The following is a 19,946-nucleotide window of genomic DNA, read 5'->3' as shown; positions in this document are numbered from 1 at the left end:
TAAGGAGACTCCTTCCGCTATACATGACATTCATATGTTTTGACGCCAGGCGCGATTTTACGCTTCTGCCACTACATGCGGTAAGGAGACTCCTTCCGCTATACATGACATTCATATAAAGGAAAGAAGGTGACTTTTAAGGGCTCGTTTTCTTCTTTGTTAGACAAAATATTAATGAGAATTAACAGACAATAATGCAAAGGAAAGTATAGGAGGTGTTATTTGTAGTAATTAGAATATAAATGTGAAGAAAGTAAAGTGGACGAAAAGATAACTTGCCGCCGGCAGGTACCGAACCTGCGACCTTCGAATAACGCGTCCGATGCTATACCACTGAGCTACGGCGGCAGTCATCCTCTTGTCCCCTTTATGGGGTATATAGGTTCTCATTAATATTATAACATTCATATAGTGTTCTTTTTTTTTTTTGTCGATGCAGTTTCAAGCATAGCGTCGCTCTGTGGTAGAACACGTGCTTGCCACGCAGACGGCCTGGGTTCGATTCTCACTCGAACCTGAGTTAGCTGCCAGCCTCACTTCGTATAACACTGCACTTTGCTGCTATCGTATGCATTGCTTCGCCGTTGCGGTGAAACTGACTTTTTGATGACAATGGCGGCCGAGGAACCCTGATATTGCGATGCAAGGACTGTTTGCTTCCCAACTTTACCTCCGGAGAGCAGCGCACCAGAGGCAGGTCGTCCTTTCATTTTCATTACCAAAAGAAGGGGGAGGGGAGGGGCAAACGACTGCTGTGAAACTTCGCTCCCCTAATGGAGGGCCCAGCGCACGCTTGTGCTTATTGCTCCAAATGTTCTAACCCCACATCACTTGAAAGTTCTACCTTGAAACGCAAACACTCTTTCGGCTTGCACTCTGAAACTTGTTTCTGGAGAGAGAGAGAGAGAGAAAGAGAGATGAAAAAAGGAAGGTTTGTGGAAGCTGGCACTACGATAGTAGACCTCGCAGGCGGCCTAATGTCAGTTTTCGTCACATGGCCACGTAGCCGTGAATTTAGAGGTAGACAGCACATTGTCATCTGTTATATAGCGTGAGAGAGGTGATGCGAGCCGTGTTATACTGGCTGATACGTTACACCCGGTAAACTCACATGTTCATGTCTACTCCGTCGACCAATGTTGATGCGCCGACGGCGTCAGATTCCATCGCTGGCGTTTCAAAATATGGCGTTATCAAATGATTCCTCCTCGCGCGTTCCCAGCGTACAATGTCAAGCGTCATGCGAGCCAAGCGAGTACCATGCCAGGAGAGGCGTCCTTGGAAAAGTTAAACGGATGGTCACGAAATGGCAGTTTCCTCGCAACAAAAAGACGTGAAAACAGCCGCATCACTACTGGGCAATCTCAACGAGACGGTCACGCTTCTTCCACAGCTCAGAAAGCCGACTAACACAAACATTCCACGAAGTTAGCTTAATTTTTGTTCCCCCCCCCCCCCCCGCTCAAAAAAGAAACACAACGCTTTTGCGGGGATTGTCATTCTAAGACGGAATATGCCTGCAATGAAATTATTCTTGTTAAGAAAAAAAAAACGGTATGTATCGTCGCTGTGGCCTAATATCTCTCTCGTATGTGGGTGGCATTTGGCCAATATTTATATGTAGCCAAAGTGTATCTTAATCGATAACTGAAATAATAATCTTGGAATTCATCATCAAAAGCCGCATCGACGCTACGAGATCGCGTAATGGAAGGCTCCGTATAAATTTCCACCACCTAAACATTATTACCTTACATCCAGAGCATCACGCGCAAGCGATTTTGCATGCCGTTTGTCGAAAGCTGGAGTCGAATTCACGACATCGCAGATAGCAGTGACAAAGCTACTGTTCTGTCGTCGCGGGTAAAGAATACTTTGGCTAACCTCGCAGCGTTTTTGGCAAGATTCCAATATTTTTCAAGACATAACCGTCACAAGACGAAACCTCAGCACCTATGGTTTTCTGATCTAATAATATAATAATCGTTAGGGTTTTATGTCCCAAAATCACAGTATTATTATGAGGGACGCCGTAGTGAAGGGCTCCCGAAATTTTGACCAACTGGTGTTTTCCGTGCTGCAGAAGACACCGTGACAGGTTAAAATCCCGCATATTGATGAGATGAAACGCGAAGAAAATCTGCGCGCTTAGACCTCCGTGCCATGTAGTGACAGTTCAGACCCATAAATTGGTGCGCCTCGCGTATTGTCGGTGTCGCTCGGGAACGTTAAGCCGCGTGAATCAATAAGCTTTACGAAAATAACCCGCAGCGCATGCATTGTGTGAATAAAGGATAGCAGCAGCAGCTGCAACAGCAATGAAAACAGCTCGCGCCGTACAGAAAGCAAAATGCTGCGCGCGTTGGCCTATCCGCCATGCAGGGTTTGTTCGTTTGGCTAACAACGCTCGTGACATTCACTGCCGGTGTTTCCTTGTGCCGCAGCGACGGAGGGCGGAAAGGAAGTGCCGCGTTATTTTAGCTCCGGCCAACGCGTCGTGCAGCACCACGTCAATTGCGCACACTTTGATCCTCGCCTAGCACAATTTGCTCTCTGTGTGCTCCTGTTACGCTGCCAGTAGTGACATCACGAAAAGCGCGGCATCATGTCATGTCATCTAATGGGGCTGTCTATAAAAGCCGGCCGCGGCAGCAGACGCTTACCTTGATATGCGCCCGATCCAACGCCGAGCAGAGGAGGAAATCGTGAATGCCGCCGGCAACGCTAGCGGAGCGCAGCGTCGTCGTCTTCGTTGCAGCCGCTGGCAGACGCGCTAGCGGCAGATGGAAAGCGCATTTAAAGTATAAAAGAAAACAATGATGCCTTAGCTGCCATCTGGTGGCATTACAGGGAGCTACTGCCGGCGGGAAGCGGCCTTCCGTGATTGCCTCCTGCACGATGTTTATCTCGGAGGTCATAGTCAGACATCCGCAGATAACCTAACCGCGCGCCGCGTTTTCCGCTCAGTAAAAACAGCTCGAGCGGGATATTTCGAAAGGGAAAGGCCCGTCTCGCTGTTATTCGACGGCCTGATATCAGTCGGGTAACAGCCATCGTGTGAATAGTGCCGAACTTGTCCTAATCTAGACGATATGAACGTAGGGAAATAAGAAAATGTGGGAAAGATGATTTAAAAAAATAACCAGCGGTAAAGAACCCAGCAGCACGGGAGACTGCAGCAGCTTTTATTATTTCATTGACTATATATACAATTAATTTTAGTGACTATGTCTACTATACCTTTATTGTGCTGTTGATGTATCTGTAGTTCTCGCTTAGCTCACCTATTTTCTTAATTTTTAGAAGAAACGTGTTATTCGAACACCTACAGTTCTTAATAAAGACTTCCTTTTTTCATTGTGTCGCTAATCTAGCCAGTAAACGACAAAGAAAATTAAGATGTCGTTACTTCCATTAGGCCATCCAGTGACTATTTACTCTTCCTTACGTGCTCCCCATATTATCACCGAAAAGGTGTTTTATTGTCCAGTTCCAATTCTTTAAATCAAAGGCAGCCACAGCTTCGCCGTCGTCCTACTCGGGAGCTGAAAAAGAAAAAGAGAGAGAGAGAGAAAAAAAGAAATATCAAGAGCTCTACACTTAAGTTAGATCATTTCAAGACGTGCATGGTATCTAAAGAAATAAAGAAAGGTAGTGCACAATACACGAAGATATTCCATTCCAAAAAATTACGTGTGTATTATGCACTGGGCGCTTTGTGACAAACCTCAACTGGACAAACTTAGTCAGGATTACCCACAATGGCACGCCCAATAATCATATCGTAATCCTGCTCGCAAAACCCTATAATTTAATATTGTTGTTTAACTATATGAGCAGTCAGACCACTAACTTGTCGTTCCATATGTCCTTCCTTAAAGCACATTCAACTTCCAGCTGCTTGCTAGACTCTACCAATGACAAAAACAGGTGGACAATCGCTAGGCGCATTATAACCTAAAGGCGTATTACTAACCACTCCGGCTGACTCAGCTGGCGTAGCCGGCGTGGTTAGTAATACGTGAGCATCAAAGTTGTCGGAAGTTTCCAATTACGAAAGATTTTACCGTAATAGCTTTTTTTTGTGAATACGGACCAAGCTGCCAGATTTAACAGTGACACAACGTCCGCCGCGGTGGTACAGTGGTTACGGCGCTCGGCTGCTGGGCCGAAGGTCGCGAGTTTGATCCCGGCCGCGGCTCGCATTTCGATGGAGGCGAAATGCTATAGAGGGCCGTGCATTGTGCTATGTCAATGCACGTTAAAGAACACCAGAACATCGAAATTTCCGGAGCCATCCACTACGGCGTGTCTCATAACTGGACGCGTAAAACCCCAGACATTATATACACGTGCTACTCAGGGTCCCAAAATCTCCACGGAGTCTCTTTGACAACGTGCTATCTGCTTGTTCAGGGCACTACACAACCTAGACAGAACTCGTGGAAACTCGGCACATACTCAGCGTTTGCATCGGTATGTGGAGATAAGCTCCATCCCGACGGCACTAGCAGACTCGAAAGACTTATTTATATTTGTAATTTTCTTGACACAAAATTTGCGTCGATACCAATGCAAGAGAGTCCGACTCAACTTCGAATACGGCTGTTTCACGGAAGTTAGGGCCTAATAGTTATGTACACGTGTATGTACAAGTTTGCTCGCTGTATGTAAAACTACGCTGTAAACCATCAGCTAGGTTATCCAGACATATAATTACACTATAAAGCTCGCAAGCACGTCTTCTTGGGCTAGTATGTGATTGTAAGAATCATAGTACTGTATTTATATTATGTGATAGTGAGAATCGTAGTGTATTATATACTATGTTACTTGTTCTATTTTTTATAGTTTCATTTCCTGAAATTTGTGCGTCTTTCCCTTGGGTCTGCCTTTTGCGACTGCGTTAGAAAGATATGTGTGCATTTTCACCCTGTAAAGATTGTTTATGGGAATTGAAGTATTATTAAAGGAAAGTAAATAATTCGATGACATAAATTTTAACCAACACCTAACACCTAGACGCCACGCGAAACGCCTTATATTTCGAACGCGGAACCTGAAACATTTTTTTTTTTGTATTAATGTCAGCCTCTTAAGATATATGAAGTGATGTCCCAAGTTCTGCATTCTTATCATTCATAGCAAAGACATCTTTCATGGTAGAGTGAAAAAACGAAGAATATAAATAAACGCGCCTGAAATTTCACCCTTCCGGACGCCATCAGTCTTCAAATAAATGTCGCGAATATAAAGGTCTAGCAACTGTTCGAGTTATTTTCAGTAATGTCGACACATAAATCTTTCGAACTGTTACCCACTCGATACGTTGCCAAAATTTTCAATTCGCCTGCTACATGGACACTTGACTTCTTCTTTCGAGCGGTGCTAGCCTAATGTCAATGTCAGTGACCGGGTATGGATAAAACAGTCGCACAAGCGTATCTGAAGGGAAACGCGGGAATTCCCCATCCAAGTCAACCTCTACCGCAGTCGCTGCCGAGATTACGCTATCGCGCACTTGTGCTTTTTCAGTTCCTGCTGTGAGTCGTTCCGAAAGAGAGACAGAGAGAGAAGAAATGCCGTTGCAATAAAAGAAAAAAAAAAACGCAAAAAGAAGGAATATTTCGCTGTTCCACCGTATTTCCACTTACCACGCAAGTAGTCTTGCACAATTCAGCTGTGTCGTGTGAAACAATGTGTACATATTTCCACATGTTTCGGAAATTGTTCCGCATTGCAACGTGTCTGTTCCTTTCACAGCAATTTGTCCTTGACGACGCGGTATTGCACGAGTCCTTTATCACCTCAAGCGTCTTTTCTTACTTTTTTCTTTCTTTCTTCTGTCAAACGCAAGATGTAGCAAAATCGGTCGCGGGATCGAATCCCGGCCGCGGCGGCTGCATTTCGATGCGATGTTAGTTCATGTTAAAGAACACCAGATGGTCGAAATTTCTAGAACCCTCCACCACGGCGTGCTTCAATCATATGATGGTTTTGGCGCGTAAAAACTCCATCTGTAGTGAAATCATACGCTTAATTCAGTGAAAAAAAATCCTGAAAATGTGCTACCAAGTAATGTGAAAAAGCACAGAAAGGTTTAAAGTACTAACAAGTACAGTTAATGCTGTGACCACTGCTCATTTCTACTGTCACTGTTTGAAACTAAAATCGCAGCTTGAAAAGAAAACAACGCCAATAATTCAATTTGTTATGCTGTTTTCTGTTTGACACAGGCCACCGTGGGAAATGTGTAACATATATCGGCAATTTGAGTGACCGAAGTATCTGCGTTGCTGTTGCTCTCTTTATCTCACTGTCAAAATGAAAATTAAAAGACGACGCTTTTCATGCATTGCTAGAAGAAAAAAATGCATTCAAGCTTACTAAGCTTCTTCACTTCTAAGGAGAACATCACGCAAAGACGTAAGACGAAGAAGAGGAAGGAACAACAGCGATGTTCCTCTTCTTTGTCTCACGTTCCATTAGAAGCATGTACCGACTAATAATATTATCTGGTGCTTTACTTCCCAAAACCACGATATGATTATGAGGGACACCGTAGTGGAGGGCTCCAGAAATTTAGACCATCTGGTGTTCTTTACCATGCACTGACATCGCACAGCACACGGGCCTCTGGCATTTCGCCTCCATCGATATGCGACCGCCGCGGCGGGATCCAACCCGCGGACTTTCGGGTCAGCATCCGAGCACCGCAACCGCTACACCACCGCGGCGGGCCATGTGCCGACTAGCGCAAGCCCTCGCTGTGTTGCGAGCTTTTTCACATTTTTTTGGCATCTGGAAGTTCGGTTATTAATTTGGACGCAAAACTAGTTTTCACTGACTTCGCGCTCGGAAAATCACCCCCGAGGCCACGGTGCCCGAGGCATTCCAGCGAGGAAAAGTTTTCACCACCCTTTGATTATCATCGACATTGGTAAGGCATTGAATTAAAGGGGCACCAAACAGAAAAACGATTTTTCTCGCATTTGTAAACTGCTCCTTAACAATAGCGAAAACACCACGCTTGCTTCAAGAAGACGCTTAGGAGAGAGAAAAGGCGCAAAAGAAAATTCGGGTGGCGACGGAACCTTGAAGCTGCCGCAGCAGTCGCTGTGAAGTCATAGACTTTGACGGCGTCCACTAAGGCCTATAGGATGTCCTAATCGGTAAAAAGTAAGTACTCTGTCTTCTAAGGGAGACAGAGACTCAACACACCCAGTTTCAGGAAATTTCGTTGAGCCAATGTGGCGAAAATACGAAAAAAAGAACACTTCGAAATTCGTGACGTCACCATCGGAGATTTCGGCGAGAAACTTAAAAGGGATACTTTTGACATTTATTTTCTCATCGATAATTGAGCTATGGTGGTTAAATTGACGACACTAGAGTTTTCAGAGGTTAATTTACCCGTATAAACTAATTCATTGTTTCCCTTTAGTGTCCTTTTAAATTGAGTTCTGCGCTTTCACATGCCAGGTTGCGCACAACATGATTATGGGGCATACAGTAGTGGATGACCCTGTAGAAAGATTTTGACCACCTTTTCTTTTTGAACGTGCACCCGATGTACCTATCAAAATGCGGCGGGCGCAGAACCCAGTTTTCAGGAGTGTATAACGCCATGGCCACTGAGCAATCACGGCGCCAAAGGAAAGCTAGGCTGTCATTTGTAGTGTTCAATTGAGTGGTAGTAATTATAAGGTAAAGAGAGAATAAGTTACAGTGAACGAAAAAAAAAAACATAACGAATCCCACAATATTAGCAGTATTTCCTAGAGCATCACACGAGCAATGTGAAAGTAGTGTGTTCGGTCCCCACCAGCGGCGAGTTATTTTTTTTTTGTCTACCTTAACTAATTTTCTTTCAATCTCAAGTTTACTGGACTTCAGCTAAAACCTACAACTAACGCCCTATAGCTTGCCATGGGTTCATTTTCTATTGTCTTCATTACATTGTAGCCAACAAACAAACAGCCTCCTTGATACATTCCCCTTCTTTCGTTCACTGTTACTAAAGCATTTTTAATATAAATCAGATAGTAAATGGACGATGCATGAGCAAGACGTAATTTCTTTTCACTCTGCGGATCTGCCACCAAGGCATGTATAATAAAAAAATAAATAAAATAGGACACCAAGTAGATCGCTGTAAATTCATCAGTGACACACGGAGCACGTGACGAAGACGTCATGGGCCGTGAAAGGGCCAGAAGAGGAAATCGTTTCGGCTCCCCATATAATTAGGCGATAATACACCTTCGTTAGTGACACATCTGTGAGCTTGAAAAATAAACAAAAGCTAACTTTTCATACTTGTGCCTTATGGAACTTTTTAGGAGCAGAAGCGCTTGAATTTCTGCGCAATAGTTCACGTGTATACGTGTTCGATGAGGATGCTGGACAGTTCGCATTATTTTTCCTCAAGAAAGTTTAGTTATCATAGTTCCAGCTTAGTCCCCTACATCATCTTTTTCGTTTTGTGATCCATCTCCTGCCGCTCAGATGTAACATCCGTTAACGTGCACCAACTGGCCAAACAGCCAACCCTGGTCCAAATAAACGCATGGAGCCATGTCTGACACATATGTGCGCGTGCATTACAGGGGACATTAGACTTGAGTAACCCCTACGGGTACGTTGCAGTTTGTGGCAGTCTCTTTGCTTAATTCGCGAGATAACTGCCAAAGAAAATTATCACCTAGGTGGCTTGTCCTTCCAGTATAAGATCGCAACGTACACATACTCGGTGAAGACCTCGGATACATTCGGCAGTAGCATTACTGCGTTGTCTGCAATGCGACCCTTACACCTTCTGCTCGCAACCTTGCATGCAAAGCACTCTTGAGAGGCAGCGTGTTTGCCTAACTGTATACCAAAGAGTCAACGAAGGAGGGTGCTGTTCACAACGCTGTGTTTGCCTTGTCGACGGCGGGCGCCTCTTTTCTTGCCTCACCCCTGCGACTCACGTACGCCAGACTGCGATGATACTTCGCCATACAGGAGTGCAAGGACCACGGTGGAGATAGGAAATCCCGGTGACGTTTGTTCGGTATATGAGCAATTCTGACATCGCAATAGGTGACATATCACTCAGTGTCGGACACGCCATCGCCGTTATCGTGAAGGTGGTATTGTTCGCGATGTACTTTCTATGTTGTTTATTTTCCTTTAATAAAAGGTATCGTACGACAGCTTGTACGAATGGCTGTGTTATTACTCATTTGAGTGGTTCCACCAGCGCGCTACACGTTTGTGCAGAGCAAAATTACAGACCACATTATCCTCTATCTGGTTTTCACATACGAGACTTAGTTCAACCACCTTGTGCTAATGCATTGTAGTACATGTCGGTGGACCTAGTGATTAGCTTTTCACCGTTTTCTCCCCGTTATTAAAGAAGGCGAATACAGTTGAAACTCCATCTAACGAAGTGATGAGCGCGCTCGAATAACTTCGTTAAACCGGGAAGTTCGTAAATCGATGAAGGAATTTTTCGGTCCTTCGAAATCTAAGGTTGTAACGTAGGGACACACGAAAGCTACCACGGCATTTTATTTGCCGCTAACACATGCCTGCGCATGTCCGCGAGGGCAACCCGGACGGAGAACCTCCCACGTCGAGCCTCCCATGTTAAGTCCGTTGTTACGGGCACGGGCCTGGCGCGGCCTTGTCAAATAAAACTAGGGCAGTAGTAGTTAGGGCTGCTAGATGTTTTAATGCGATAGCATTACAATGCATGTACGTCCGAAGAAGAACACGTCTGTGTCAAAATTAGAAGAAGTACCGCATTTTCACTCATTTATTTCAGAAAAAACTTTGTTAAATCGGGTTTAGTTCTATGGTAAATCTGTTAGTTCGAGTTGATGACAACATTGGACCCTATGAGCACCTGCCGGGGACTGAAAATTTCTTCGTTAGATGGAGAAATACTTAAATCGAGTTTCCTTAGATTGAGTCCAAACTGTATAACATATAACATATACATATAACATATACGCGCAATGATAAGCAAATATGCACCTTCCGATGCCGAATAATCAAGTTATACAATCTGTGCCGAGAATGGACTGGTAAGTGTCGATGCTTGTTTCCTTTCATTGTTACTCATCCTATTCCGATGTCTATAATATCGATGAAGCCTACGAACAAACAGACTTTCCAAGTTACACGATTCACATAATTACACATACATTCTCATAAGTAAGTTTTCAGACAGGGTTCTCCGAAAGCGTTCAATTCTGAGCAATTCATGAGTTTTATGCAGTAAACCGCATAAATCTAGTGTATGCGTATATGCTCAAAGATTAGAATCCCAAAATACCCGACTCGGGTCCGAAGCTGCCAAGATAATAAGCTCGTCCTTCGTAAACATCTGTGCTTGACTGTGCATAAACAGGCTGTCAACTCACCGCACAGACCCTCGTAGGCAGGTTGCGGCTTGTGCGGGCAGCTATTCGAACAGCAGGTGCCCTTGGGACAGCGGCTGCACGCCTGACCACTCATGTACACGTGACCTCCGTACTCGTTACCCCTGCGTTGTCGCCAAATGTATTCAGTAAGGTTTAATCGCGCAACCATACGGCACTCCCCCACTGAAAAGTTCCCTATGTCATTCCAACAGCTCCGCAGTTTTCGTACGGAATCCATGTATGGTCCATATGTTTCCGTAATGGTCTTACGGAAACTTGTTGCAATTGTTATTGAAATGACATACGTAATATTTCATTAGGGAATACCTGTCGAATTCCTTGCATTGAACATTCCAGGCAATTACAACTCATTTACCCCACCCGTACGTAACCTCCCACTGCAGACAACTATCGGGACTCTGTGGGTACTGCGCCCCTAGGTGGCGCGATGACTCATTTTACACTTGTAAGAAGAAGCGGCAAGCTGTGAGTCAGCCATTAAATGATTTACCCTTTCTTCTGCATGTTACTCGTTAGGAACTATACGTAAGCGTCTTGCGTGTGGCACTGTAATAGTGGCAGTTGTCAGGGCAACGCTGGGTGAGGGGTTGGCGCTCACAAAAAAATTCGCGTCTCCGCTTGCATAACCTTGATCTGCAGCAGGCGCTGCAACATTAAGGCAAAAAGCTAAACCTGCCCAATGTCAATGAACCGAGAACATCTATATGCTGATCATTCCGCACAGGTCAGCTCAAGTAGGACGAGTGAGCAGTGACCAAATACAATAATTTCTCAAACGACCATATCTCATGCGTCTACACTATAGCTGTGATGCCGCAGAGATGAGTGAGTACAACCTGCCGCAAAATGTTATTAGCGCTTCTTCGTTCAATTGGTAATATGTAGAACGTGATTCGCGACATCCTACCTGGGATTCATGGTTACGCTGTCGTAGTATACCGCTGTAAGCAAAATTAACAAGATAAAACAAACACAAACGCACGCTGGCATGTAGTTGCAGAGGTACAAGCTGTTGCCGGTCTTGGCATAACAGTCTTTCCAGGCACAGCCGACCTTGTTCGATTTGCTCCAGAGAAGCTGCGCAGGACAAACGCCGCAGTTTGACTACGTGAGCGAAACGCGACAATATACATTACGGACACCCGTTGGCGTAAACAATATTGGACAATCGTATAAAAAGTGCATTTATTTCAATATATCCTATACTGTCAGCTTTGATAGCACAACTAGCCGTCACGAGGTCACGAGCACACAAAACGCAAGCACACAAAACAAGAGAAAGAACGGGAGAAAATTATACATTAGTGCTGCGAAAGTCATGCAAGTACAATGCGGTTTTAAATATGTGCCCCTTTAACCGCCAGTTGTTTTGAACATTTTCATAATACCTATATAAGAGCTATTGCATTTCTTCTGCATTATAATTACAAAACATACCGACAATAAACTAGGATTTTGAGAAACACATTAGTTTTACCTTTCAATAATAAACCTCACATCATCTGTCCTTTACTTAGCAGCACGCTTTCTATGTTTCTTTACAGCGAGTCTTTGTTATACGCCAAGGTATATATCATTTCATGATGTTGAATATGATTCGACGCTCTGGTACAGTAGAGTGACAGAAAGTTGAGCTAGCTGGCAAGGATTCTTCTTATATCTATAGTCTTCGGTGTATAGTATATCTATGGTATATCTACAGTTTATCTAAGCCGGGCAGAACGCCGCTGTAACTTCAGCGGCTTGGTCTGCTAATTAGGAAGTGAGGTATAGTACTAGTGAGCTTCTTGTTAGGGAAGGACCACAGAGAAGTCCTTAACCTCGTAGATGATCCCCAGGCGGCCGCACGAGCCGTCCGTGTTTGCGTTAGCGACAAGCGCTCAAGCGCGTTTATGTCTCAAGGCCGAACGTTGTCTATCCGAAGGCCCGATGCGGACGGGAGAGGGTCGTCACTGCCAGTGAAAGCAGGAAGTTGGCCCGCATAGCGGACAATGAAAACGCACGCGTGAGCACGAATATACGAATGCCAGACAGGACGGCTTTCTTTTTTGTTGTGTTTCTGGCGTTTAAGTTGAATTCACGTGCATGCGAACAAACAAACAAACCGAAAAAAACAAAACGTTTTTTTGGGCTAGTTGGTTCATGACTTCTGAAGAAAAATATCGTAGAGCAAAACGACACAGGGAAAGCCAGGCACACTGGACTGGCGCTAACTTCGAACTGTTGTTTTTTGAAGAAGCATGCGGATATAAACACACGGCCCTTGTGTCATTTTGTGCTACGATTTTTTTTCTTCAGAAAACAAACACTCACAGGGTCCCTTGCGCATTCGCCTAGGACGACTCGAAGGCGAAAGCCATCTTTTTCTTCTCAGTAGATGTACTGTCTGCCCCGCCCCCCTCCGAAATATTTCTGCACCTACCGTGGTTTTGCGCTGCCTCCAGGATCGGAGGCATTGCAAGCTTTCTGCACCTCAGCTGGTTTTGCCCTGCTTCCGTGATCGGCACACCTTCGACCAAGCGTCGTCGTTTTGTGATGATGTAATGATGCAGCGTCACCACGTCACGATGACGTGACGCTGACGTCATAATGACGTCACAGTGCTTGGCGATCTGTGACGCCATGATGACGTCGTACGGGGGACGTCATCATGTGATGATGATTTTTGCCTCACTCGTGTTGACGAAGACGCCGCGGGACGCCGCTGACGGTCAATTTTCGCCTTTCACGAGGAATCTAAGGTTTTCGTCTTAAACTGACGGCGCTCTGTCGTGACGGTGCTGGGAATCTGTCTCTTCGACCGTACCAAAGAAAAAAGGTACAACCAAGCAACACGTAGCTTGAAGCGTAGTTCCTGAAGACCTGCCGAACACGTACTGTTGAAGAACTTAGTGTCGCAATAATCGGAGCGACTTGGCTCATGTAAAAGTTGAGAACATTCGACTGTTAGTTTTTTTAATGTATAAACACATTTGGCTTCGGTTTCACAAAAAGGAAGCGTGGCATTCTGTTATCGTTGCCTCATATGTATTTCTAGGGCTTTAAATACGACAATGTATGAAAATAAATAAACAATTTCTACTACAGCGGTTGGCAGGGGCGTAGCCAGAAATTTTTTTCGGGGGGGTTCAACCATACTTTATGTATGTTCGTGCGTGCGTTTGTATGTGTGCGTGTATATATACGCAAGCAAACTTGAAAAATTTCGGGGCGGTTTGAACCCCCCCCCCCCCTTGGCTACGCCCCTGGCGGTTGGTTCTGCACAATCGTGTTTCCATCTCTGCTATTCGCTTTGCACTCTACAGTGAGCGCGTTCTCAATGTCATTCTTGCACCGTCCATCATGCTTAGGCATTCGCGTGCATGAGCCTTTTTCGCACGTAAAACCTTAACAATTACTGTTATTATCACGTGCATATGCCAGTGGCATTTCGCCTTAGCAACAGCAGCCCGGAGGCGTGGGTGCCACCTTACGCAACTGTTGGCTGACAGGCGATGTAATTACCTGGCTGAGCACGGAGACCTTCATGCGCACGGGCATACCGGGGCCGCTGGGCATCACGAAGTCGATGGGAGCCTGGCCCCAGAAGTTAACCGCACGGGTCCAGTTGGCGGGACCAGCCATGGCGTACAAGTTCTGTCCCGGCCTGTTGTCGAGACCTGGAAGGTCGCGGGCGCGCGTCCCGACGATATGTCACGGATGCTTCGTTATTCACATAACATACAGCTTACGCTGGAGGGAAGTTCTCGCAAGACATTTTGGCACAGAAAGGCTCGTGAACACAGTACTTATGTCAGTTTGGTGCTACAGGCACAACAGATTTTAAAGACATTCATATATGTTTCATCCTATACTTAGTACACACACAGCTCATCGACATTCTGTCGTTGACAGGGGTCACACGTATCTTTTGCCGTCGTGGTAAAGACAGCTAGGAGCCACATAGGGGGAGCGAATAATAATATCTGGGGTTTTACGTCCCAAAACCACCTATGATTATGAGAGACGCCGTAGTGGAGGGCTCCGGAAATTTCGACCATCTGGTGTTCTTTAACGTGCACCTAAATCTAAGTACACGGGCCTTTACCATTTCGCCTCCATCGAAATGCGACCACCGCGGCCGGGATCGAATACGCGACTTTCGGGTCAGCAGCCGAGCACCGTAACCGCTATACCACCGCGGCGGACTAGGGGCAGCGAAGCTATCCTTGTTTCATCCTCTGCTGCTGTCTTAAGGCGAAAGCCTTATGCCTCATCAAATGCGAAAATTGACCGTCAACGTCGGCGTCAACACGAGTGAGGCAAGAAAGCCATCACTTGACATCGTCGCTTGGTCAAAGGTGGGCCGATCACGGAGGCAGTGTAAAACCAGGTGAAGTGCAGAAAGCCTGCAATGCCTCCGATCTTGGAGGCAGTGCAAAGCCACGTTAATGCAGAAAGCTATAGTAAGAGCGCGGGGAGGGGGGGCATCAATATATCGACTGAGAAGATGGCTTTCGCCTTCGAGTCCTCTTAGGCGAATGCAAAAGGGACCCTGTGAGTTTTTCCCCCTATCATCTCGCAAAAGCGTTGTCAAATACATACGCTGTGATACAAATACATACACAAATACATACACTGTGATTAATAGTTCACAGGAACTGCTTGTCTTCGATAGCTAAAACTTTACGGGAAACGAGAACTTGGGCAGGACATCAGATGCAGGCAGCATTAACGTACATATTAATATACTAACGAAGTGGAAAAGCTCGCAACAATATTGTGCTTGCAGGAAGCTGCGACCCTAGCGGAGTGTTCAAAACTGCAGATTCGTACGGCGTGAAGAGGGAGAACAGTAGCGAGGTTTAAGACCATTGTTTGAGAAAACGGCGCAACAGAGAAGACGAAAGACTTTTAACTACGCGAACACAAGCGCAGACTAAAGCTTTATTCAAAAGCGCTGACCAAATATATACACGCACGTGGCTACACAAAACAAAGAAAAAGAAAGCCAGCGGAAATCAAAAGGAAAATTAAGATACAAGATTTATTTTATCCTGCAACGCAACCGAAGAAAAACTGATACATTCTTCTTTTCTGATTTTGGTTATGTCATGTCTCGATAACCTCGCGAGCTATCTCGTCATGATGGTTTGCAATATTACTTGTTAGGTTGAACTGGGGCGCGCAGCCGCATTTCTCGCAGTGCTGAGCAATCTGCGATAGGCCATCACACCGTAGGCCAGCCTCATGCTTCTTTAATCTGACATTTACACACCTACCAGTCTGGCCTCAGAGCCGCAGGACAGCGGAAGATTGTGAACCACACCCATGGCACAACTGATAGCTTGAGTTCTGTGCTTTAGACCAAAGCCTACCGTCTCTTTACTTTCTTTGCCTTTGCTCGTTAAGAATTAGAAGAAAATTAAAGCGTACTGCGTCGAATTTTTCACTGTTGCCGACATCGACGACCGCGTGCCCACGACTGTAGCTCTATACTTGCGTGCAGGTAAGGAAATTATCCAGCACATTATTTCAAGGACGTATTACGAAATTTAGGGTAGACCCGTGCTCGAAATGCGAAGCGTGGCACTTTGGCAAAACGAAAAAAGAAAGGAAGAAAGGAGCATTTTAAAGCAAGCAAAAGTAGCTGTAAAGAACGGCTGGAAATGTAATCTTAAGGGATCGTGCAAGGTTCAAGAGAACCAGCGATACCAGCCCGCCTCCACCACCCCTGAGTTCTCGTGTTGACACAGTGCAAACACGACATCAGCGTATCGGCACTGCACGCGTCGATAAGCGAAAACGGTGTCGTGCTTGCCCTTAAAAGGCACGAAGGAAGAGCACACTCGGCTAGATTTAATAAGTTGCGTGCTTGTCAAGCGAGAAACGTATCTCTTCGTAACGCTGCAAGATTTCGGGAGGCCATCTAAGGACTGTATCAATAATTTATTGACAACAAAGGATAACAATGTGCTGTAATCAAAGGCGAGGCCTAGAGCGTGTATTAAAAAAACTTAGAAAGTGATGTCACTTAATATCGCATAAGAAAAAATCTCAGTCAATCTAGAGATAGCGATTTTCCTATAGCAAGGGCGACCAGCTGACGGCAACAAAAGATACTCAAAGAAACCCCCAGAAAACACTCTAAAACATAGTAAGTAAAAACTACATGCTCTGTGAATACGGCCCCGTTAGTACGCTCTTCTGAACCCGTGCATCTTGAACGTGCGACAATACGTCGAAGTCCACAACGTCCTGTACTAATTGCCCAACCACCATTGGCGTAGCCAAGGGGGGTGGGGGGTTCAAGTGGGCCCACTCGCCCCTCCCGAAATTTTCAATTTTGCACGTACATATAGAGGCCCACATGCAAACACACGCACGAACATACATATAGGGTGGTTTAAACTCCTCTCTCCGAAAAAGTTTCTCGCTGAGCCTCTGCTAACGACATATCGCCATTCTTCGCTTGCAGAATTAACAGAGGACTTTCGTTCTGTTCGTAGTAGGCAACTGAAATATAGCCCGACCGCCTCAATCACCCCCCCCCCCCCCCCCCCCTTAAAAAAAAAGGATCCGCACCACGCTAGATTCGGCTAGGCAAAACGGATACTGTTCGTAGTACAAGCTCTCATCTTCTGAACTCGGTGACAACAGGGAATTCGTAAAATCTCAAAGCTCGAAACTGTCAGTTTTTATCGAGTTCGTATTTTATAGTGCGCACAAAATCCATAAGCAGGCATTATATGCACCACTGCACAATATAGAAACAGAACTAAAAATTGGCCGCGTATCTGCGTGCTTCGCTGCAAATGTCGTGTAAAGACGATAGAAGAGGCGCTGTGTGAGATGGACGCCATCTGGCAATATGTCGGGAAACATGAGTGCTGTGTGCGTGCTGTAGTCCCGGCGCAGCAGCAGGCGAAGACGGCGGTGACCAACGCGACCGGCGGGGACGCCAGCCAGCCCGAAAACGCGGTTTGGCGCGAATCGCTGAAGCAGTGAAACGTCCGCACTCAACGAGTACTCTCCACACACTCTTTTATTTACACGTCGCCTGGGTAAAACAGGAACGCCAGAGCGGCGCCCACAACCGGCAGCTGAAGGCCGCCCACAACGCTGCTTTCATTTTTAAATATTTTTTTTAACCTTCTTGGCCTTCTCAAAACTAAAGTTTTTCAACACCAACCATGGCGTTCGTACAGTGCAATACAGAACCGAAACCGAAACACAACAATGAGCTCGTGCGAAGGGCACGGAGGCAGGCAAATTTCAGCGCCATCGATTCCAGCTTGTTGAAACAGCGCTCACTAGACGACGACGAAGTAAAAGAAGGCACACGACAGGCAGCGCCTGTCCTGTGCTTTTTACTTCGTCGTCGCTAGTGAGCGCTGTTCAACAAAGATGAAACGATACCAACGCGCTCAAGCTTCATTCTTATGCATTTTCAGCGCAGCTTAGAAAACTAGGGTCCTTAAAATTACGTATGTATGCATTTTATTGAAGGAACACGCCACCTAATACTTAATAGTGATGTTGCACCTCAGATCTGATGATATTTACTTTTTGATCGACAACGTTCACAAGTATGAACAGCCGTACCAGTTCAAGACGGTGGCCTTGGGCAAGTGGTTCAACTTTGGCCGAGTGGCTGAATCGAGGGACGTGCGACAAACAGAAAGACAGACAGACAGAAAGACAGACCAAAATTTCTGCGTTTAAGTTCCCCAAGAAAGAAATATGGCCAACTCACCGATGTTGCAGCCAATGCAGCAGGCGAACACGCAGTTTCCAAGTGGGTCTTGGCAAGCTCCAGCTTACTGTAGCTCTGCATGCAGCACGCATATAGCTTACATCGCTCAAATTAAGTGGATACAAAGACAAACGGGTTCAGAAGCGTGGTTCAGAGCTTTCAGCAGTAAAAATTAAAAAAAGCCGGTACAACTAACTCGGGTGCTTCCTTGTGTAACAGTCCGGCAGCAGTGCACAAAGCGATCTGACGGCTAAAAACACATCTGCAATTCTGCAGGAAATTTCCACGTGACGCTTCGGTTGCACGCTACAGCAAAACCACCCTTCATCGACGTATGGCCTGCAACGCATCGAGAACCGGCATCTTGACGCCGCTAGCCTGATTGCTGGAACAAGCTATCACGGAGTCGGACGCAGAGGCTGTCAGCTGATTTCGGCTGGCTTTATAAGCGCTGGGATCTCGTCTCCCGCACCGCCGGCAGCAGTGCACAAAGCGATCTGCGGCTAAAACACATCTGAATTCTTTGCAGGAAATTCCACGTGTACGCTTCGGTTGCAGCTACAGCAAAAACCACCCTCATCGAGTATGGCCTGCAACGCATCGAGAACCGGCATCTTGACGCTGCTAGCCTGATTGCTGGAACAAGCTATCACGGAGTCGGCGCAGAAGGCTGTCAGCTGATTCTCGGCTGGCTTTATAAGCGCTGGGATTCTCGTCTCCCGCACAGTCCGGCAGCAGTGCACAAAGCGATCTGACGGCTAAAACACATCTGCAATTCTTTGCAGGTAAGGAAGAGGTCTCCCTCTACTACTTTCCTTGCTTTTTGCACTGCTTCCGGACAAACATTTTGCTTTGAAACTTGTTAGCGGAAGTTCCTATAATGAATAAGGGTGACAAGAAAGAAATCGCAACGTTAATCTCTGATTTTCAACGGGAAGTACGAGCCGAGATAAGGTCACTAAAAGATAGCCTGAAATTTTGCTGCGATACATGTGATGAAGTAAAGGAAATAGGAACCGATATCAAGGCACTAAGAGCGGAAATAAAAGAACTGGTTTCTCAGAACGAAAAACTAAAAGCCGAGAACCATCGGCTTGAAAAGAAAGTTGAAGAACTTGAGCAATATCAAAGAAGTAACAATCTTGAGATAAAGGGTGTACCAGAGGAACTTGACTCAACTGTCGTCGTGAAAAAGATAGGTGAGCTTGTGGGCGAGCCAATATCTGACAATGACATCGACATCTGTCACAGGGTGTCGACGGCAAAAAGGAATGAACGGAACATTGTTGTCAGGCTCATCTCGCGCAACAAACGTAATGCGGTGCTCGCAAAAGCAAAGAAACAGAGGATCCTTTCTAGTCACCTCGATTACGAGGGAGCGGAAAGCGTTATTTATGTTAACGAGCACCTGACGCGACAGAACAAGCAGCTTCTTGGCGCAGCCTTAGCGAAAAAGAAATCTGCCAAATGGAAATTTGTATGGTCAAGTGGAGGAAAAATTCTTGCGCGCAAAGATGAAACGTCTGATGTAATCCGGATAGCAAGCACAATTGATTTAGATCTCATTAGGTAAAGGAAGGAAAAGAGAAGGGAAAGGCGGTTCTTTTTTTTTTCTTTTTTTCCAGGTAACAGCTTTTTCTTTCTTTCTCAGTTCACCATGTCGACTATAGAAACAACAATACCAATAAATAATGATGCCTCCTTTACCATACTACACCAAAATATAAGAAGTATTAGGAACAAGCATGAAGCATTCGATGTCTTTATGAGTTCTC

General features: G+C 45.6%; 2 protein-coding genes across 4 annotated transcripts in view; both read right to left on the bottom strand.

Annotated features, from left to right (window-relative positions):
* The window catches only part of LOC119394827 (sulfide:quinone oxidoreductase, mitochondrial-like), a 345,577-nt gene extending 342,732 nt beyond the window's left edge, over positions 1-2,845 (bottom strand). The window contains exons 1-2 of one of the 3 annotated variants that reach the window (XM_049415572.1): positions 2,664-2,845; positions 845-889 (exon numbers count right to left, since the gene is read on the bottom strand). The gene's annotated coding sequence lies outside the window, so the exon portion shown is untranslated. The remainder of the gene's footprint in view (positions 1-844; positions 890-2,663) is intronic. The other 2 variants (XM_049415571.1, XM_049415573.1) reach the window with 2 other exon arrangements.
* Positions 2,846-3,534: 689 nt separating this feature from the next.
* Positions 3,535-18,186, bottom strand: LOC119392909 (venom allergen 5-like). The gene is made up of 5 exons (XM_037659830.2): positions 18,172-18,186; positions 13,941-14,095; positions 11,419-11,513; positions 10,416-10,537; positions 3,535-3,545 (listed from the first exon to the last, which is right to left on the bottom strand). Exons 2-5 carry the CDS (start codon positions 14,058-14,060, stop codon positions 3,535-3,537), a joined length of 348 nt encoding a protein of 115 aa, XP_037515758.1. The 5' UTR covers positions 14,061-14,095; positions 18,172-18,186.
* Positions 18,187-19,946: the final 1,760 nt, after the last annotated feature.

This window comes from Rhipicephalus sanguineus, chromosome 5 (genome assembly GCF_013339695.2).
Source record: "Rhipicephalus sanguineus isolate Rsan-2018 chromosome 5, BIME_Rsan_1.4, whole genome shotgun sequence".
In the NCBI taxonomy this organism is placed as follows: domain Eukaryota; kingdom Metazoa; phylum Arthropoda; class Arachnida; order Ixodida; family Ixodidae; genus Rhipicephalus; species Rhipicephalus sanguineus.
Note: the sequence above shows the minus strand (reverse complement) of the source record. Positions and strands in the feature narration are given on the sequence as shown.